Source organism: Rhinopithecus roxellana, chromosome 5, assembly GCF_007565055.1.
Source record: "Rhinopithecus roxellana isolate Shanxi Qingling chromosome 5, ASM756505v1, whole genome shotgun sequence".
Taxonomy (NCBI): Eukaryota; Metazoa; Chordata; class Mammalia; order Primates; family Cercopithecidae; genus Rhinopithecus; species Rhinopithecus roxellana.
The window spans coordinates 63442816-63464718 of NC_044553.1; the positions used below are offsets into that span (position 1 = coordinate 63442816).

The window sequence follows — 21903 nt, forward strand, 5'->3', positions numbered from 1 at the left end:
TGGTCTCGCTTTGTTGCCCAGGCCAAAGTGCAGTGGTGCAATCATAGCTCACTGCAGCCTTGACTTCCTGGGCTCAGGTGATCCTCCCACCTCAGCCTCCTGAGTAGCTGGGCTTACGGGTGTGCGCCACCATGCCAGGGTAATTTTTGTATTTTTTGTAGAGATGGGGTCTCACTATGTTGCCCAGGCTGGTCTTGAACTCCTGGGCTCAAGTGATCCTCTGGCCTTAGCCTCCCAAAGTGCTGGGATTACAGGCATGAGCCACTATGTCCAGCCGAAAGTAACAGGTTTTGTTTTTTTTGTTTTTTGTTTTTTGAGGAGGAGTCTCGCTCTGTCACCCCAGCTGGAGTGCAGTGACACAATCTCCACTTACTGCAAACTCCACCTCCCGGGTTCACACCATTCTCCTGCCTCAGCTTCCCGTGTAGCTGGGACTATAGGCACCTGCCACTGCACCCGGCTAATTTTTGTATTTAGTAGAGACGGGGTTTCACCATATTGGCCAGGCTGATCTTGAACTCCAGACCTTGTGATCCGCCCTCCTTGGCCTCCCAAAGTGCTGGGATTACAGGTGTGAGCCACCGCACCCGGCCTGTTTTTCTTTTTGTTTTTCTTTTTTTTCTGAGACAGAGTCTCGTTCTTTCACCCAGGCTGGAGTGCAGTGGCACAATCTCAGCTTCCTGCAACCTCTGCTTCCCGGGTTCAAGCAGATCTCTTGCCTTAGCCTCCTGAGTAGCTAGGATTATAGGCGTGCACCACCACGCCTGGCTAATTTTTGTATTTTTAGTAGAGACGGGGTTTCACCATATTGGCCAGGCTGATCTCGAACTCCTGACCTTGTGATCCGCCCGCCTTGGCCTCCCAAAGTGCTGGGATTGAAAGTAACAGTTTTTATAACTATCTTTAACGCGTAAGGCTAAGAATTGTTGCTTGTTGCATCTACCATGTGTTGAGAATAGATGGAAATCATGATACAGATGTTGGAATTGTAAATGTGCCTTCATAATCACCTTTGTACTTATTAGCAGTTACAGTTAAGAAAGTGGACTTTGGAGTCACATTGTCTGGATACTTGCCCCATGACCTAGTTTGTGACCTGGAGCAAATATTTAACCACCCTGTACCTTGGTTTCCTGGTCTGCAAAACGAGGATGATGATAGTCTGTCCTTGATAGCACTGTTTTGAGGCTTGATCCATGTAAGCATTTGGCACAGTGCCTGGCACAGAGTGAGCGCTCACTATCAGTCAGTTTTTGCTGTTTTCTTTGTGAGTCCGTCTTCCTTACACTGTAAGCTTGAAAGTCAAATATAAATCGTCCCCAGCTTGTGTCCTCCACCTGGACCCCTTCTTTACTCCATTCCTGACACATCAGTGCTGAGTCACCTAACAGCACACCAGTGATTCTCGATTGAGGCAGTGGTCAGGGTAGGAACGTGGTGGAGGATCAAGTAGAACAAAACTGAGGATCACCAGAGTTCAACGTTTAGTTCACAGCAACAAATGAATGGAGTTCATCACCATGGACAAGGTACAGTTTGAGCATGGTGGAACTTAGAGCTGAGTAAGATACCACTTCTGACTTCTGACAGCTCACACAGTTATATGCTCAGTAAACACTGAGGTACAATGAATGAGGTTCAGTAAGAGTATACAAGAAAATGCTGCAGGAATAAAGAGGAAGACATGATTTATATGACTGGTGTTTTTGTGCAAGATCTTGAAGGGAGAAAAGAATATATTGCAGCAGTTAGAAGGGATCTTCGGCCAGGCGCGGTGGCTCAAGCCTGTAATCCCAGCACTTTGGGAGGCCGAGACGGGCGGATCACGAGGTCAGGAGATCGAGACCATCCTGGCTAACCTGGTGAAACCCCGTCTCTACTAAAAAATACAAAAAAAAACTAGCCGGGCGTGGTGGTGGGCACCTGTAGTCCCAGCTACTCCGGAGGCTGAGGCAGGAGAATGGCGGGAACCCGGGAGGTGGAGCTTACAGTGAGCTGAGATCCGGCCACCGCACTCCAGCCTGGGCGATAGAGCCAGACGCCGTCTCAAAAAAAAAAAAAAAAAAAAAAAAAAAGAAGGGATCTTCATGGTCATTTACTGTCTTATTTTGTATACTGGAGAATGGAGGTTCAGAGAGGTTACAAAATTTGTCCACGACCATCCAGCGAGTGAGCATCAACCTGAGACTAGAGCCCCAATCAAGATCCTTTCCACTCTCGTGCAGCCCACATGTGTATTTCTGGGGGTCTCCCTCTGTCTTCCAGGCTGGGACCACAGGAGTGCCCCATGCCTGGATAATTTTTAGAAAAACATTTTGTAGAGATGGGGGTCTCCCTATGTTGCCCAGGCTGGTCTCGAACTCCTGGGCTCAAGCAGTCCTCCTGCCTTGGACTCCCAAAGTGCTGGGATTACAGGCGTGAGTCAGCACGCCCAACCTGCCTTTCTCTTCTGTCTGTAGCAGCCTTACCTTTCATTTGAAGCCCTTTGAAGGGTGTGTAGCTCACTCATCTTGGCAGGTAATTACTTAGGGAAGCCAGATGCTTGAAAATGCATTTTGATTGTTTTTCAAGACTCGAAGCTTAAGTCTATTTATCAGGAAAACTACCAGGGAAACTTGATGTTGACATTTTCTGGGAGGGAGGTTATATTATAGCATATAAATTACTGTAAGGAAAAGGCTGTTTTATCTTTAAGCTAGCTATTGTCTCGGTACCACGAGCTACATATTTCTTTTATACCCTAGAAGGTGGTACATCAACATTATTTCTTACAAATTTAAGAAGGCTTGGTTTTTGAGGACAGAGGACAGACAAGGGCTTGAAGGAGCAACCGGGGCATGCAGATGTGGAGTGCCTAGCATGACAGGGAGTGGGCATGGCCTAGGGTTTGCTGACAAGGTCACAGGAGATGAATCTGAGAACTGTGTGTTTGGGCCTCTAGGCCTTAGGGTGGTTACACTTGATTCTTTGGGCATCTGGGGGCCATTTCTGGATCTGAAGTGTGCCTGACGAGGTCTCCAAAGGGGGCCTTTCCCAGAGCCTCTTATATCTAGACCAGATGCTGAGGCCTTAAGTTTGGGTACTGAGCCTGTTTGTTTTGTTTTGTTTTGGTTTGGTTTGGTTTGTTTTGTTTTAGATGGAGTTTCGCTCTTTTTGTCCAGGCTGGAGTGCAATGGCACGATCTTGGCTCACTGCAACTTCTGCCTCCTGCGTTCAAGCGATTCTCCTGCCTCAGCCTCCCCAGTAGCTGGGATTACAGACGTGTGCCACCACACCCAGCTAATTTTTGTATTTTTAGTAGAGACAGGGTTTCACCATGTTGGCCAGGCTAGTCTCAAACTCCTGACCTCAGGTGATCTGCCCACCTCGGCCTCCCAAAGTCCTGGGATTACAGGTGTGAGCCACTACGACTGGCCGCCTGTTTATTCTTTTATTTTATTTTATTTTTTTGAGATGGAATCTCTGTTACCCTGGCTGGCATGCAATGGTGCGATCTTGGCTCACTGCAACCTCCGCCTCCCGGGTTCAAGTGATTCTTCTCCCTCAGCCTCCCGAGTAGCTGGGTCTACAGGCACACGCCACAATACTCAGCTAATTTTTGTATTTTTAGTAGAGATGGGGTTTTACCGTGTTGGCCAGGCTGGTCTCAAACTTCTGACCTCAGGTGATCGCCTGCCTCGGCCTCCCAAAGTGCTGGGATTACAGTCATGAGCCACCACACCCAGCCTTTTTAAAATTTTTTTGTAGCCTCAATATATTACCACATTGTTTATTTATTTATTTGTTTGTTTATTATGTTTTTTTAGAGGCAGGATCTCCCTATATTGTCCAGGCTGGTCTTGAACTCCTGGGCTCAAGGGATCCTCCCACCTTGGCCTTCAAAAGTGCTGGGATTACAGGTGTGAGTCACCGTACCTGGCCTATTTTTTAAATTTATTTTTAAGTTATTTTTTCCAAGCCTGGTTTCACCAAAGCTGTCTGGCTGAAGCTCTGGATTTTTGAAGTTACTTAGCTGCCTGTTAAGTCAAAAGGAATGATTCGTTTGTGTTTGTAAGCTGTAAGCAATTCATTAGCATTCAAGATAATTTATATGACACCAAAGTGCTTTCACATAAATTGTCTCATTTGACGTGACCTTCAAAACAAGCCTGTGAGGTAGGCAAGGACTATTGGCACCAGTTTATAGATGTGGAAACAAAGACTCTAAGAGTTTAAGTGATTCGCTCAGCATAAGGTGGCTGGTTATTGCAGAGCCCCTACCCACACCTGAATTTTCTTTTTATTTGGAAAGACAGCCTCGCTCTGTTGCCCAGGCTGGAGTGCAGTGGCACGATCTCGCCTCACTGCAACCTCTGCCTCCTAGGTTCAAGCCATTCTCATACCTCAGCCTCCCGAGTAGCTGGCACTACAGGCGTGTGATGTGCCACCACGCCCGGCTGATTTTTGTGTTTTTAGTAGAGACAGGGTTTCACCATGTTGGCCAGGCTGGTCTCAAACTCCTGACCTCAAGTGATCCTCCCACCTCAGCCTCGCAAAGTGTTTGTATCACAGGCGTGAGCCACTGCTCCCGGCCCATGCCTGACTTTTCTACTCCTCTTTCAGAACTTTTTCCATGACCCACACTTCAGGAGCAGTTAGATCTGCAGGAGACGGGTCTGTGGGCCTCAGAGAGTCTCGCAACCCCATCTGTGACACAGAGAGATTTTACCTGCCTGGGACTTGGGTAAACCCAGCAGGTAGTAAGCTGCTCTGAACAGCTTAAGGAATTGTGTTAAGATTTGTGTTAAAACTACCATAGCACAGTTTCCATTTCAGTTAAGTTAGTGGCGTTCAAAATGTTTTTCATTTGCATAACACTTTCCCTATTTTTGCTGTTCCTGAGTATTGTTATTCAGTTATTTTCACTAAATTAACTAATTTCTTTTTTTTTCTTTTTTTTTTTTTTGAGATGGAGTCTTACTCTGTCGCCCAGGCTGGAGTCCAGTGGTGCAATCTCGGCTCACTGCAAGCTCCGCCTCCCGGGTTCATGCCATTCTCCTGCCTCAGCCTCCTGAAATCAACTAATTTCTTTTTACTATACAAATTTGTTTATAAAGGAAACAATGCATTAAGGGAAGACAGAAAGGAATGAGATGTAGGAAGTACCAGGGCCCAGAGGAAAGGAGTTCTATCCCCTGGGAAAAGGCAGAGACTGGGCAGAGAAAGTGGCTCTGGGGCTAGAGACCCAGGCCTCTAGGGGTTAAGAGTGAGAGCAGCCAGTGGAAAGATGTTTCTGGCAGATCTGGGCAGTGAGAATCTACAACCTGAGAGAAGAAGGTGGGAAAGGCTTTTGGGGTCTGAGCCTAATATAGTGGCGGTTAGGATAAGGTTAAAAGGGAGGAGGTGGGCCAGAGAGCAGGGTGGCGTCTGAGGAGGAGAAAGAGGGCTGTAGACTGGGCTTCAGGTGGGCTGGTCTGGGGAAGTGGACTGAGGAGGGCAGGACAGGAGGGAATACTGTGGGGGAGTGAAGGAATGGGGACCTGGAGATGAGAGCCAGGGGGGTGGGAGGAGTGACCTCAGGATGGACTGAGGAACCAGAGCCCAAAGGGGGTACAAGGATCATCATTTGGGGAGAAGCAGGCCAGGCTCCATGTGTTGCCTCAGGTGTTCCAGGTGGCACAGGCCCCTGTTCTGAGACTGAACCATAGGCCATGGTTATCAACCTGAGAGGGATGTCAGTGTGAGGCCCAGGTTCTCTGGTATTATCTTGGTATCACCAGCAGGCCCATGTTTTAGGAGCATTGAGCTGAGGGACTGTCTGCGGTTGGCCAGCTCTCTGCTTGTGCTAAGTCTTCAGAGCAGCCCACAGGTTGTACAGTGCCCAGACATTTGGGGATTTCTCTGTAGTGCTGTCCCAACAGGGGTCACAGGCTCTAAGGAATGAAAGGATCAATCTTTCAGGCAGAGGGGACTTTTATTTTTATTTATTTCTGTTTACTTAAAGAGATGGATCTCACTCTGTTGCCCAGGCTGGCATGCCATGGCATGATGACAGCTCACTGCAGCCTCAAACTCCTGGACTCAAATAATCCTTCCCAGCCCCCCAAGTAGCTGGGACTCCAGGTGCATGCCACCACGCCTGGCTCATTTTTAAATTTTTTGTAGAGGTGCGGTTCGCTTTGTTGCCCATGCTGGTCTTGAACTCCTGGCTTCAAGCGATCCTCTTGCTTTGGCCTCCCAAAGTGTTAGGATTACAGGCATCAGCCACGATGCCTAGCCAGAGGGGACTTTGAGACAGGTGCCCAGAGCTCTGTGGTTTGCTTCCTCTGTGTGACATCAGGCAGTCACGTACCTCTGGGGTTCCTGCCAGAGGAACCCCAGAGGGGATGGGGAGGCATCTGCCTCTCCGGGCTTGGGGAGATGTAGCTGCCCCTGCTCTTATCACTCACTGTCCCTGTGCCTGGAACTGGGGCTGGCAATGGGTTTCCAGCTGATTCATCTGAGATTCTTTGTCCAGTCAGTGCTTGTTGTCACATAGAGCTGCCTCCCTCTGTGTCCTCCTTATCTAAGTCTAACCTCTCAGCCTGGGCCTCATTACTTGTACCACTTACTTACCTGGCTCCAAGTTTTATTATAAGAAAGGACAGCAGCCTTTAAAAAAATAATGATCCTTCTTTGTAGGACACCTTTCTTTTAAGTTAATGATAGCTATTTTCTATTTATTGGATCCCTTAGCACTTTGCTTTTTGGGTGAGTCAGGAGTTCCTTCCCCCTTCAAGAGGTGAAACTGGAGGCAGGTGGATGTCAGAGGCCCTGCTGTGTGCCTGCGGCAAAGCTCAGTGGAGGTGGCTAGAGACCCAGCTCCCAGCCTCCCTCTCCTGCTCTGGGTTCAGGTTGCTGAAAGTGGTAGAACCGGATGGAGCTTCCGGGGAAGGGCTGGGTGACTGCCAATTTATTATTCATTGTCTGATGTGGGCAGTGCGGGGATAACATTTAGTTCCCACTGTGGTTATCCTGGCAGTCTGCTTTAGTAATTCCTTCCCTTTCCCAGACTTGGTTTTTTAAGAGGAGGTGTTAGCAGGGACGAGGAGAAATTGTGAAATAGTGGTCAGATCTCCTAGGATCTGCTCCTTCTGCTTCTTCCTTCTGCTCCTCAGTGGGTCTGAAGTAATTGACATAGTTGAGGTTTCCGATTGTGTTTTGGTTGAGAACAAATGAATGTTTGCCGATTCATGCAACAGATATTTATTGTGTGCCTGCTGAGTTCCAGGTGCTGTTCACTGTTCTGGACCCTGGGGAGAAGCAGAACTCCCTGCCTCCTAAGTACATCCACTTTATTTGTAAGGGGAACCCCCATACCTTCCTATACCCTTATGCTCTCATTGAATAAGCTGTTATGATCAGCTTCTCTGTTTCTCCAGACCGTACCAGAAAAGAAGCAGCAGATGAGCAGCACTTCTAGGGAAGGGCTGGCATCTGGCCGTCTAGTAGAGGCCAACCAAGGAAGTAATAGGAAAACTATTAAAAGAGTGGATTTTGAAATCCTCACCACCTAGGGAAGCAAATGAAAAGCCTGACGCTGCTCTCCGCAGAACGTGTCATACTATTCAGTAGTTTATGTTCTGGATGATGATCCTGAGACATCAAAGACAGATTAAACTCAACCAGTCTAGGATGGAAAAAGGGTGGTAGACAGTGAGGTTTTTAGAAAGACATCAGGAGAAAGACCACGTTTCTGCAAATTGGAGTTTGAAGTCCTCGCGGAGCTTATATTTATCTGAGATCTTCGTCCTTCTGGGGCTGGGCCTTGGAAAGAGCTTGTCCTCTGAAAAGCCATGATCTGGACGGGGAACTTTGGGTTGGAAACATTTGAACTGTCACCTGGATGCTTTGTGAAACCTCAGAAATGCAAGTGTCTTTAAGTGCTAGAGAGACCAGGTGATTTAGGGGAAACTTATGGGTGAAGAAGGAAAGCTGCAAATGAAGGCTCTGGGAGCCTTCCGCACCTTGCTGTGGCCGCTTCAGCTCTGCCTAAGCAACCCCAGCACCTGCAGGCACAGTTTCTTTCTTCCTTTTTTTAGAGATGGGGTCTTGCTATGTTGCCCAGCGTGGTCTCAAACTCCTGAGCTCAAGTGATCCTCCCGCCTCAGCCTCCCAAAATGCTGGGATTACAGGCATGAGCCACTGGACCTGGGCCAGACTCAGTTTCTGTAGGAGCTTCCAACCTGGGATTCCTGGGTTTCAGCAGCCCTGTCTGTCCTACATCATGAGGAGTAAGATTTTAGAGGATGGCCCCTCTATTTCTTGTTCTTCTGAAAGTTCCTCTCCTTCCCAACTTTAGGATAGTTATAAAAAATATTGTTGCACATTTTTACCCTGAATCTGGCCTTTTGAGCTGTTCATAAGGTAGGATTATTTAATAATAAACAATACTGAGAACGGAAGCTTTTTCAAAGACCTGCTTTAGGAGAGTTGTGTTTACATGGTGAGAAATTCTTCAGGCAGCAGTCAACTCCAGGAGGGCTGGGCAAAGCTGGGAATCTAGTTTGTAGCACAAAGCACCAAATTCTAGGCCAACCGGTTCAAAGTCAAAACTGGTCTTCCAGGCTAAAACCAAGGGATGGGCCCTGCCCAGGGCAGGTTTAGCAGTTAAATATAGTAATAACTAGTTAATCAAGACAGACATACCTGACCAACATTCTTAGGTCAGCTGGGTTTTGATTCAAGGCCACGCTGGAAAATCTCAGGCTATCTACCCATCCCTTCTGCCCCTTGAATGAGAGTATTTCAGAGACCCTGGGAGTTAACCCAGGATTGAATTTTAGATCTACCCCCCAGCAGACTCAAATCCAGCCGTGTCCACCTAGAGAATTCAAATGGAGTTGACCTGTATCCACTGTGGACCAGGGTCCATTCCTGAATTCCTGTCCATTTGGCATCCTGCTGGCCTGGTGTCACAGTTTACCCTCTTCCAGAAGTAGAGGAGAGAAAGGTTTGGGAACTTGTAAGAAGCACATAGTTTTTGTCAGGTGCTTACACAGATCATTTTCTTTCCAGCAGCCCTGCGTGTAGGGCTTATTCTTCTCACTTTGATGTTGAAGCCCCTAAGGCTGTGTGAGCTTCAGTAATTTGCCCAAGGTCATGCTATTAGTATGTAGAAAATACGTCTGTCAGACTCCGGAACTTGCCCTCTTTTAGTGAACCGTGCTGCCTCCTAGCTTAGAATTGTAGAAAGAAGCTACACAATTTTGTTTTTGTTTCTTACCAGTTTTTTTCTTGTATCACTTGGAAAGTAATACAAGCTTATAGAAAGTATCAGCTGTAACCCTTTCTTTCAGCTGTTTATAAGGTAGGATTATTTAATAATAAATAATACTGAGACCAGAAGCTTTTTCAGGGATATCCCTTTTCTTTGAGAGATGTTGATGTTGTTATGGACTTTCGCTCTTCCCTCCCAGGCTGGAGTGCAATGGTGTAATCTCAGCTCACTGCAACCTCCGCCTGCTAGGTTCAAGGGATTGTCCTGCCTCAGCCTTCCGAGTAGCTGGGATTACAGGCTCCCGCCACCATGCCCAGCTAATTTTTGTATTTTTAGTAGCGACGGGGTTTCACCATGTTGGCCAAGCTGGTCTCGAACCCCTGACCTCAGGTGATCTGCCCGCCTCAACCTCCCAAAGTGCTGGGATTACAGGTGTGAGCCAACACACCCAGCACAGAGATATTTTTATATTTTTGTATTTCTGTCTGGTGGGGATGAAAGTCCGAACCTCCGTGTTTGGGCTTATCTGACACCACTCTGGCAGAGGTTTGGGGTGGCAAGAGTGGAAGTCTGCTCTCTACCTGGCCTTTGATGGCGTGGGTGGGGTGGTGGCCACTGTTTTTTCTGTGGTCATTGACTGGGGTAGAATATAGAATACTTCTTGCCTAAAGTAATATTTCTATGGCTTTTCGTTGAATGGATTTTTGGTATCATAATTAACCCTTATGTCTTAGTTTCCTCATTTGTAAAATGAGGAGGATACTAATTTCTACCTCATAGGGGCTTTAAGAGTTAAATAAGTTAATATACGTAAAGCACTTCAAATAGAGCTTGCCATGTGGCAAGCAGTGTGTAAGTGCTAGCTGCTATTTTTGTTGTTTTGGAATTTAAATGATTCCTGACTTTTCTGTATTATGACTAATGGTATAAATGAACAGCAGTGTTTATAGATATTGTATGAATTTCTAAGGATTTCTTTAGAATAAACTCTTACAGGGGCCTTGCTCTTAATCGGCTCTTCAGAGCTTCCTGATGTGCACGTCAGACTGCGTTCCAGAACCCTCATGTCAGTGTACACATTCACCACAGCGCCACTAACATGCCATTTTTATTTTATTTTATTTTATTTATTTATTTTTGAGATGGAGTTTTGCTCTTGTTGCCCAGGCTGGAGTGCAGTGGTACGATCTCAGCTCACCACAACTTCTGCCTCCTGGGTTCAATCAGTTCTCCTGCCTCAGCCTCCCGAGTAACTGGGATTACAAGCGTGCGCCACCATGCCCGGCTAATTTTGTATTTTTAGTAGAGACGGGGTTCCTCTGTGTTGGTCAGGCTGGTCTCGAACTCCTGACCTCAGGTGATCCACCCACCTCAGCCTCCCAAAATGCTGGGATTACAGGCATGAGCCACCGTGCCCAGCCTTAACTTGCCATTTAGCTGTTGACTGACAGGTGAAAAATGGGTTTTAATGTTTGAGGTTGAATATTTTTCATGTTCTTAACCATTCATATTTGTTTGTGACTTCTCTCTTCATGTTCCTTCTCTATTTTCTTGTTTTGTTTGTTTTTTTCTTAGGACTCTGTATGAATTCTTGATGTAGTCAAGACTGTGTTGTGTCATATTTCATGCAGATCCTTCCCTCAGTTTTCATGTGCCTTGTCTTTTAATTTTTATCTATGATTTTATTATTTTTTTTGAGACGGAGTCTTGCTCTGTTGCCCAGGCTGGAGTGCAATGGCGCAGTCTCGGCTCACTGCATCCTCTGCTTCCCGGGTTCAAGCCATTCTCCTGCCTCAGCCTCCCGAGTAGCTGGGACTACAGGTGCCCGCCACCTCGCCCGGCTAATTTTTTGTATTTTTAGTAGAGACGGGGTTTCACCGTGTTAGCCAGGATGGTCTCCATCTCCTGACCTTGTGATCCGCCTGCCTCGGCCTCCCAAAGTGCTGGGATTACAGGCGTGAGCCACCGCACCCGGCCAACTTTATCATTTTTAAATCCCTGTTTTCTCCTCTTCCTGGGCCCAGTTTGCGTTTCTTTGCCTGTATGTATCCTACCCCTATTCCCCAACATTTCTTTATCCCAGGTCTGTACATTGAAATCTGTTTGTACACATTGTTCTTTTCCTACAGTTTTCTATTAATTTTTTTTTTTTTTTTTAAAGACAGGTTCTTGTTCTGTCTCCCAGGCTGGAGTGCAGTGGTGAGATCATGGCTCACTGCAGCTTCAAACTCCTGGGCTCAAGTGATCCTCCCACTTCAGCTTCTTGAATTGCATGCCACTAAACCCAGCTCATTTTTAAATTTTTTGTGGAGATGGGGTCTCACTATGTTCCCCAGGTTGGCCTTGAACTCCCAGGCTCAAGCAGTCCTCCCGCCTTGGCCTCCCAAAGTGCTGGAACTACAGGCATGCGCCACTGTACCTGGCCCTATGACATTTTTTGGTTGAAGTTTTTTAATTAACCAAAATGTCCTTTGACAGAAAAATCTATGTTTTATTTCCATGTTTTATTGCAAATATGTCTTTTTTCATGTTCTTTTCTGTTCTCAGTACCTTTTCCTCCTTAAAGCAGAACTTTTCTGTTTCTCCTCTGAGTTGGTCTGGAGAAGTCTAAACTCCTATACCCTCTGTTTTGAAGGCTTTTTCGGGCTCTCTGCCTGGAAAACTACTCACCTTTCCAGACGCAGCTCAGATACTGCCTCCTCCGGGAAGCCTTCAGAGCTAAATTAGTTGCTACCTTCTCTGTGTTCTCATTCTTATGGACCACTTTTAGGCATCTCACACATTGTAATTGGAACCGATTGCTTTCCCTGGCATCCTCTTTGCTAAACAGTATCCTTCGTCAGTGTCAGAGAACATACCTGATTGTTCTCCGTATTCCCCGTCTCCCAATCAGAACCTGCATATCCTAGATCTCCATCAGCAAACACACAAGGTGGGGTCAGTGCAGTGCTGCACCGAGGGGCTCTCGGAGAGCTCTTTAGGGACCTTACTTCTCTCCCTGCTAATACCTAGCCAGTATATGAGACTGGCAGTGTTTTCCTAAAGGACCTGGAAATACGGAATGTTCAGCTCTGTATACTTTCAAAAGGTGGTTTGGAAGCCGAGGCGCACGCCAGGCCGTTGAGGGAATGGGGGTCTAGGATACATCAAATTGATTGGGGCAGTCGTGTTTTGTTGTAAACGTTGGGAGTGTGGGAGGCTGGAGGGGCCAGGGGTAGGATGGGGTTCACCCAGGTGGGGAGTGAGAGAACCTTGTTACAGTTGTAACTAGTTGCATCAAATAAAATCTGATGAGACTCTTTTTTTTTTTTTTTTTTGAGACAGAGTCTTGCTGTGTCGCCCAGGCCGCCCGGCTAGTTTTTTGTATTTTTAGTAGAGACGGGATTTCACCATGTTAGCCAGGATGGTCTTGATCTCCTGACCTCGTGATCCACCCGCCTCGGCCTCCCAAAGTGCTGGGATTACAGGCTTGAGCCACCGCGCCCGGCTGAGACTCTTAAAGACACTTGACTTTTTTTTTTTTTCCAATCAGCTTCTTCAAGCTGCTTATTAAAGGGACACATTCTGGAAAGAGAGTTGACAAGGAAGCAAATTAATATGTAGATTAATTTATCATTATTACATAATTATTTTTCAGTTTGAATAATTTTATTTTCCTATTACAGTGAAAAACCAAAATCCCAATACTCAAATTATGAAACACAAAACAATATTTATCATTCCCTTAGAATAAAATTCAGAAAGCATTCTCTCAAAAAAAGGAAAGAAAATGAAGGAGATGCCACTGCTGGACACCCCTTCTGTCTTGCTTTCTTACTGCTCCTTCTTCTTCTTCTTCTTTTTTTTGAGATAGAATTTACTTTTGTCGCCCAGGCTGGAGTGCAGTGGCGCAATCTCGGCTCACTGTAGCCTCTGCCTCCCAGATTCCTGCCTCAGCCTCCCTAGTAGCTGGGACTATAGGCGTGTGCCACCACACCCAGCTAATTTTTGTATTTTTGGTAGAGACAGGGTTTTACCACATTGGCCAGGCTGATCTTGAATTCCTGACCTCAAGTGATTGGCCCTCCTCGGCCTCCCAAAGTGCCAGGATTACAGGCGTGAGCCACCAGACCCAGCCTGCTCCTTCTTCACACTCACTCCTACTCCCCCTCTCAGATTTACAAAAAGGAACAATCAAACCATTTTATTTGTTTTTTATTTTTTGAGGCAGAGCCTTACTCTGTCACCCAGGCTGGAGTGCAGTGACACAATCTCAGCTCACTGTAGCCTCTGCCTCCCAGATTCAAGTGATTCTTCTGCCTCAGCTTCCCAAGTAGCTGCGATTACAAGTGTGCGCCACCACTCCCAGCTAATTTTTATATTTTTAGTAGATACAGGGTTTCACCATGTTGGCCAGGCTGGTCTCAAACTCCAGACCTCAAGTGATCCACCCACCTCGGCTTCCCAAAGCAATGGGATTACAGGCGTGAGCCATGCGCGCCCAGCCTACACCACTTTGAAAGAGCCCCATGATACAAAATAAAACATCTTCCACAAAACCCCCCTACATCCCTGGAGCAAGGCTCCTACTCCTAGTCCTGAGGAAGTTCATCTTGAAGGTAGAGTTGCAGGTGATGCCATAGATAATGGGACATGGACCACCTCCCCCTCCCTTCCTCTCACCCATCCCAGAGAGAGGGTGGAGATAGGATCAGAGAGGAGAGGACCAGAGGCTAGGAACAAACACCCAACAGAGTCCTATCAGTGTGTGTAGGTGCTTATATGTGTGGGAATGAACCTTGATGTCAGAGGGCTGGGGATATTGAGAAAGAACATCTTTATAATATTGTTGATATTGTTTTACTTATTGAAAAAAAGCAAACAAAGGGCCCTGAAATATAAAAAATGTTCAGTAAAGGAATGAGGCTGGGGGCACAATAAAGCAGGCAAAGAGAGCAAAAGAGAAAAGACGAATGATAAGCGACCTAAAAAGTAAAGATGACACTGTCTTAAGCTAGCACCTCCTTTCCCTTAATATTGTTCTTTTTTGTAGTGAAAACAGAGCTAGGGAGGGAGGGTTAGGGTGGGAAGTGAGCAAGCAGGGCAGGTGTGCTTCAGTGGGCGATTGGGAAGGCGGGCGGCACGTCTACACCCTCTCTGCCCAGCGCCTATCCTGGGTGGTTCCTGCTGCCTCCAGTGCAGTCCAATCGGGACAACCAAACAGCTTGGGTTGCCCTGGCAGGTGCCCTGGCTGTGGCCCAGCAGGTGGCAGCACACCCCCAGAGGTCCTGGGCCCGTGGCTGCCTCATGGACTTAGGAGTTGCCCAGCAGGTGTTCACCTGGTGGATGCTGGCTGCTTACCTCTGAAAGGCCTTAGGTAGCACACTTAGGCGTAGAAGCGTTTCTTACGTCCATCTTGGAAGCTTAGAAATCCAATCTGCTTAGCTCTTCCTCCAGGAGGTTTGAGCAGCAGATAACACACTGAGCAGAAGGGAGAAAGCAAAGGCCTTGGAGACAGAGGACGGATTCTGGGGTTGTGTACCCTGTCTTCACTTACAACAGCTATTAGGTAACACATGAAAGAGAATCTTGGTAGCTGTGTTAATTTTTACTTACGTAAGAAATATTGGGGTTTCTTTATTTAAGAGAAAGGGTCTTGCTCTGTCACCCAGGCTGGAGTGCAATGGTATCATCATAGCTCACTGCAGCCTCAAAATCCTTGGCTGAGGTGATCCTCCCACCTCAGCTTCCTTAGTAGCTGGTATTAGAGGCATGCACCACTATGCCCAGCTAATTTTTTATTTTAATTTAATTAATTAATTAATTAATTTTTTTTTTTTTTTTGAGACAAGGTCTCACTCTGTCACCTAGGCTGAAGTGCAGTGGTGTGAACATGCTCACTACAGCTTCATCCTCCCTGGCTCCAGTGAGCCTCCCACCTCAGCCTCCTGAGTAGGGGGACAGAGGCACATGTTACCACACCTGGCTCATGTTTAAAAAATTTTTGTAGTGTTGAGGTCTTGCCATGTTGCCCAGGCTGGGCTGGAACTCCTGGGCTCAAGCGATCCTCTCGCCTCAGCGCCCTAAGTAGCTGGGACTACATGCATGCACCAGCACACCTGATAAAAAAAAATTTTTTTTTGAGACAGAGTCTTGCTCGCCCAGGCTGGAGTGCAATGGCATGATCTCAGCTCACTGCAACCTCTGCCTCCCAGGTTCAAGCAATTCTCCTGCCTCAGCCTCCTGAGTAGCTAGCTGGGACTACAGGCACATGCTACCATGCCCGGCTAATTTTTTGTATTTTTAGTAGAGACTGGGTTTCACCGTGTTAGCCAGAATGGTCTTGATCTCCTGACCTCGTGATCCTCCCTCCTTGGCCTCTCAGAGTGCTGGGATTACAGGCATGAACCACTGCACCTGGCTAATTTTTTATTTTTAGCAGCGATGAGGTCTTACTGTATTGCTCAGGCTGGTCTTACACTCCTGAGCTTAAGCAATCCTCCCACCTCAGCTTCCCAAAGTGCTGGGATTACAGGTGTGAGCCACTGCACCCAGACCATTTGTTTGTTTTAAACTCAAAAGTTTTTTTTTTTTTTGAGACACAGTCTTGCTGTGTCACCCAGGCTGGAGTGCAGTGGTGCTATCTTGGCTCACTGCAACCTCCGCCTCCCGGGTTCACACCATTCTCCTGCCTAAGCTTCCTGTGTAGCTGGGACTACAGGCGCCCGCCACCACACCCAGCTAATTTTGTATTTTTAGTAGAGACGGGGTTTCACCGTGTTAGCCAGGATGGTCTCGATCTCCTGACCTCATGATCCACCCATCTGGGCCTCCCAAAGTGCTGGGATTACAGGCGTTAGCCATTGCACCCAGCCTAAACTCAAAAGTTTATAGTAAGATCTATGTCAGAACATGGATACCTCTGTCTATTATAATCTTTTATTTAAAAAAATTTTTAATAAGTGTAGCAAATTCCTGAACAAACTTTTTAAAATTTATTTTTTGTTCTTTTTTTGAGACAGGGTCTTCCTCTGTCACTCAGGCTGGAGTGCAGTGGCGTGATCTCGGCTCACTGCAGCGTCTGCCTCTGGGGCTTAAGTTAGTCTTCTGCCTCAGTCTCCCGAGTAGCTGGGTCTACAGGTGCATGCCACCATGCCCAGCTTATATTTGTGTTTTTAATAGAGACAGGGTTTTGCAATGTTGGCCAGGCTGGCCTTGAACTCCTGACCTCAAGTGATCCGCGCACCTCAGCCTCCCAAAGTGCCAGGATTATAGGCATGAACCACCATGTCTGGCCAATCGTAATCTTTTTTTTTTTTTTTTTTTGAGACGGAGTCTCGCTGTGTTGCCCAGGCTGGAGTGCAGTGACACAATCTTGGTTCACTGCAGCCTCTGCCTCCCGCATGAATCAAGCTATTCTCATGCCTCAGCCTCCCAAGTAGCTGGAATTACAGGCGAATATGCCATCACACCCAGCTAATTTTTGTATTTTTAGTGGAGACCAGGTTTCGCCATGTTGGCCAGGCTGGTCTCCAACTCCTGACCTCAAGTGATCCACCTGCCTCGGCCTCCCTAAGTGTTATGATTACAGGCATGAACCGCCACACCTGGCCTCAATCATAATATTTTATTTGAGACAGAATCTTGCTCTGTCACTAGGCCGGAGTGTAGTGGCGTGATTTCGGCTCACTGCAACCTCTGCCTCCTGGGTTCAAGCGATTCTTCTGCCTCAGCCTCCCGAGTAGCTGGGATTACATGTGCCTGCCACTACACCCAGCGAATTTTTGTATTTTTAGTAGAGACGGGGTTTCACTATGTTAGGCTGGTCTTGAACTCCTGACCTCAGGTGATCCACCCACCTCAGCCTCCCAAAGTGCTGGGATTATGGGCGTGAGCCACCGTGCCCGGCCAATCATAATCTTTTAAATGAGTCTCCCTGTTGATGGGGATCTTGGCTGGCTAGTATCAACAGTGTTATAGAGAACATCCTTGTATATTTATTTTGCCATACTTCTACAAGTCCAGATTCCTAGGACTGGGTTAAAGGGAAAGAACATTTTAAATTTTGATGGCTGAATTTTCTCCAGATAGGTTGCCCCAGTTTATAGGCCCACCGAGAATGTGTAGAGTACCTGTCTGCGAGTGGCTGTAGAGAAAGCAGGGGACTGTGCTTCTGCCTGTTCCAGCAGCCCGTGGACATCTGCAGTGGTGGGACTGAGCACTTGGCAGGAAGTGGGCCCAGCTCCTATGCTGGGCGACAGTGGCTCGCTCCCTCCATGGCCTTGGCCTCCTTCATTGCAAGTCTCCCTGGTGGCCAGGAAGTGGGCGCCAGCAGCTTCTCTTTTAGGTGTGCATGGGATTCCCCTTACCCATTGAGCAAGGTTTTCCTGTTTGTCCCTGGGATGACAGTGAATGACAGTGTCTTCTGTCTGACTCTTCCAGGTAAAGAAGGCATATAGGCAGAAGGCCCTCTCCTGCCACCCAGACAAAAATCCAGATAATCCAAGAGCAGGTGAGTCTCTTCTAAGGGCATGGGGAGAAAGAGAGCCACTCACCCAGGCATTGTGTTTCCTGATGTAAGCTCTGCACGTGAGTGCTGTGGGGTGTAGGCACATACAGCCTGGCTCCAGGCAGTGGGTCCCAGGGCCTCCCTTCATGTAAGGGGTGTCTGGTCAGTTGCTGACGTGCTCACCCCTCCTTATTGGTCTGTCATCTGCTGATGTCGGCTTTTCTGCCATCCTGTGGCTTTTTTGAAGTGTTTTTTTGTTTGTTTGTTTGTTTGAGGGAGCACACCATCACAAAGTCTTAACTTTATTTTTCTTCTCTCTCTTTTTGATCCTTATGTTTAGCTGAACTCTTCCACCAGCTTTCTCAGGCCTTGGAGGTGCTGACTGATGCTGCAGCAAGGGTAAGCATAGCCTTCTTCATCGGAATCGTCCCCCTTGATTAGAGACTACTGCTGCCCCTCAACCTCGGTCCTCTGCCCTTTGCCATGTGGCACAGTCCTTGCTGTCTAAGCCCAGGAGACCCAGTCACCAGGCTGCCACTCTGATGGCCCTTGGACTAGGGGCCAGGCAGATGGCTGGGGATCTGTCTTTACTCTCCGGCTGACCCTCTGCCCTGTGCCCCTTTCTCCTGCCAGGCTGCATATGACAAGGTCAGGAAAGCCAAGAAGCAGGCAGCAGAGAGGACCCAGAAACTAGATGAGAAAAGGAAGAAAGTGAAGCTTGGTAGGTGCCATCATAGTGCTCGGTGGCCTGTGGTTTCCTGTGGCCATTTTCATTCATCTCCCTCACCTGAAGCTTCACTTCCAGCAACTCATCTCACAGCCTTTTGGCTCAGGCTCTGGGCAAAACGCTGTTCTTAGAGGTTGGTTCCTAAAGACACTCTTAGGAATAATAACAATAATAAGGTTTAATATTAGCTAAGCATTGTGACAAATGCCTTATTGTCCTTTTAATTGTCATAACTGTACAAGGAAGTATGGGTACTAAACCTTTTTTAAAAACACGGTTTTTTGGGGCTGGGCACAGTGGCTCACGCCTGTAATCCCAGCACTTTGGGAGGCCGAGGTGGGTGGATCACAAGGTCAGGAGATCGAGACCAATCTGGCTAACACGGTGAAACCCCGTCTCTACTAAAAAATACAAAAAAATTAGCCAGATGCAGTGGCGGGCACCTGTAGTCCCAGCTACTCGAGAAGCTGAGGCAGAGAATTGCTTTGAACCCGGGAGGCAGAGGTTGCAGTGAGCTGAGATTGCGCCACTGCACTCCAGTCTGGGCGACAGAGCGAGACTCCGTCTCAAAAAAAAAAACAAAACAAAACATGGTTTTTTGAGACAGGGTCTTACCCTGTCACCTAGGTTGGAGTGCAGTGGCACGATCTCAGCTCACTGCAACCCCCACCCCCTGGGTTCAAGTGATTCTCGTTCCTCAGCCTCCTGAGTAGTGGGACTACAAACGTGCACCACCATGCCCAGCTAATTTTGTTCAGTTTTTGTAGAGATGGAGTTTCACAATGTTGGCCAGGCTGGTCTTAAACTCCTGGCGTCAAGCTATCCACCTCAGCCTCCCAAAGTGCTGGTGTTACAACGGTGAGCTGCCGCACCTGACCTCTGAAGCCATTTTTTATAGGCAAAGGAGCTAAGGCTCCGAAAGTTTAAGAGCTTGCCGGAGCTGGGGTTTAAACTTATCCAGTGTGAGTAAAATTGGTGCTTGTGGCCAGGTGTGGTGGCTCACGCCTGTAATCACAGCACTTTGGGAGACCGAGGCGGGTGGATCATGAGGTCAGGAGTTCAAGACCAGCCTGGCCAAGATGATAAAACCCCTTCTCTACTAAAAAAACAAAAATTAGCCGGGTGTGGTGGCGGGCACCTATAATCCCAACTACTCGAGAAGCTGAGGCAGAGAATTGCTTTGAATTCGGGAGGCAGAGGTTGCAGTGAGCCGAGATCACGCTGCTGCACTGTAGCCTGAGCAACAGAGCAAGACTCCATCTCAGAAAACAAACAAACACAAACAAAAAACTGGTGCTTGTATTCACCATTTCTGGCTGAATCTTTTTTTTTTTTTTTTTTTTTTAATAGAGAAACGGTGTTTTGTACTGTCACTCATGCTAGGGTGGCACCATCATGGCTCACTGCAGCCTCAAACTCCTGGGCTCAAGTAGTTCTTCTGCCTCAGCCTCCTGAGTACCTGGGACTACAGGTGCAAGCCACTGTGCCTGGCTGGGTCTTTTAATTTGTTCTAACCCCAATTCCTACCCAGAGTTTTCACTTTGAGAAGCTCCCTCAGAAGGATTCAAAGAGGTGCAGGCTTTCTCTTCTCTAATAGCTTTATTGAGGTATTCTTTGTATGTCATAACATCAACCCATTTCAAGTGTACACTTCAATGATTTTTCGTAAATTTACCAAATGATGCAACTCTGACTATAAATCAGATTTGGAACATTTTCATCAACCCAATAAGATTGGTACAAGCATTTTTTTTTTTTTCTCACTTAAAAAAACATCACTGGTAGGCCGGGCGCGGTGGCTCAAGCCTGTAATCCCAGCACTTTGGGAGGCCGAGACGGGCGGATCACAAGGTCAGGCAATCGAGACCATCCAGGCTAACACGGTGAAACCCCGTCTCTACTAAAAAAAATACAAAAAACTAGCCAGGCAAGGTGGCGGTCGCCTGTAGTCCCAGCTACTCAGGAGACTGAGGCAGGAGAATGGCGTAAACCCGGGAGGCGGAGCTTGCAGTGAGCTGAGATCCAGCCACTGTACTCCAGCCTGGGTGACAGAGCGAGACTCCGTCTCAAAAAAAACAAAAAAACAAAAAAAAATCACTGGTTATAGCAGCATGGTCCAAGCACTTTTTTTTTTTTTTTTTTTTTTTTTTTGAGACGGAGTCTCCCTCTGTGGCCCAGGCTGGAGTGCAGTGGCACAATCTTGGCTCACTGCAAGCTCCGCCTCCCAGGTTCACGCCATTCTCCTGCCTCAGTCTCCCGAGTAGCTGGGACTACAGATGCCCACCACCACGCCCGGGTAATTTTTTGTATTTTTAGTAGAGATGGGGTTTCACCATGTTAACCAGGATGGTCTCAATCTGCTGACCTCGTGATCCGCCCGCCTTGGCCTCCCAAAGTGCTGGGATTACAGGTGTGAACCACGGCGCCCGGCCTTGTTTTTTTTTTTGAAATGGAGTTTCGCTCTTGTTGCCCAGGCTGGAGTGCAATGGCACGATCTCGGCTCACTTCAACCTCTGCCTCCTGAGTTCAAGCGATTCTCCTACCTTAGCCTCCCGAGTAGCTGGGACTAAATTGCGTTCCACCACACCCAGCTAATTTTTGTATTTTTAGTAGAGACGGGGTTTTGCCACATTGGCTAGGCCGGTCTTGAACTCCTGACCTCAGGTGATCCAACCCCCACTTGGCCTTCCAAAGTGCTATGATTACAGGCTTGAGCCACTGTGCCTGGCCCAGTCCAAGCATTCTTTACTTAAGTTTTCTTCTTTTCCTCTTGCTCTTCAACATCCATATATTTTAATGCGTGCATATAGCATCCCAATATCCATTTCTCTATTTAAACAAAAAGCAAGTGCTGGGAGACTCCATCTCAAAAAAAAAAGAAAGAGAGAGAGAAAAGGAGATTCTAAGTAAGTAAAGTGCACAAACTTCCCTGGCCTAAGAGAAGGGTTTCTCACAGCAGCTGGCCTGGCACATGGTTGCAAGCAGGTTTCCCTCGGAAGGTAATGAGCTCACATAGTCTGGGACCCGGGGTGATGCCCTAACGCTCTGCCCATCCCTGTAGCCAGGTCCACAGTGAGGCTTGGTAAATGTGAGCTGAGGTGGGAGCTAAAGGGGACAGTGAGAACTTGAGCTCAGTGTGTGGAAAGAATCAAAGCCAAAGCAAGACCAGAGGCCAAGCTGTAGTGCCAAACCACAGGAATCAAGCCCAACAGCTCCGCCCATTGACACCCCTGACACATGGCCCTGAGCTGACACATGGCCCTGGGCTGCTGACATAAGCACCACCTACACCCTGTTCACTAGAGAGAACCAGCTTGGTCAGTGTGAGCTGTTTTTAACTCTTCCAGACCCCTGACCACTCTGCTAGACCCCATACTTCTGTGCTGTGATTTTTCTCAATGAAAATTGACTCAGGGGCTTGGGCATGGAGGGAGGGGGCAGAGTTACTGT

The 21903-nt window shown here is 47.5% G+C and overlaps 1 protein-coding gene across 1 annotated transcript in view; it reads left to right on the forward strand.

Annotated features, from left to right (window-relative positions):
* DNAJC17 (DnaJ heat shock protein family (Hsp40) member C17) overlaps positions 1-21903 on the forward strand; it is a 44038-nt gene that overhangs the window by 13244 nt on the left and 8891 nt on the right. The window contains exons 2-4 of the mRNA XM_010388623.2: positions 17660-17729; positions 18067-18125; positions 18360-18447. Coding sequence (XP_010386925.2) covers positions 17660-17729; positions 18067-18125; positions 18360-18447 — 217 coding nt within the window. The remainder of the gene's footprint in view (positions 1-17659; positions 17730-18066; positions 18126-18359; positions 18448-21903) is intronic.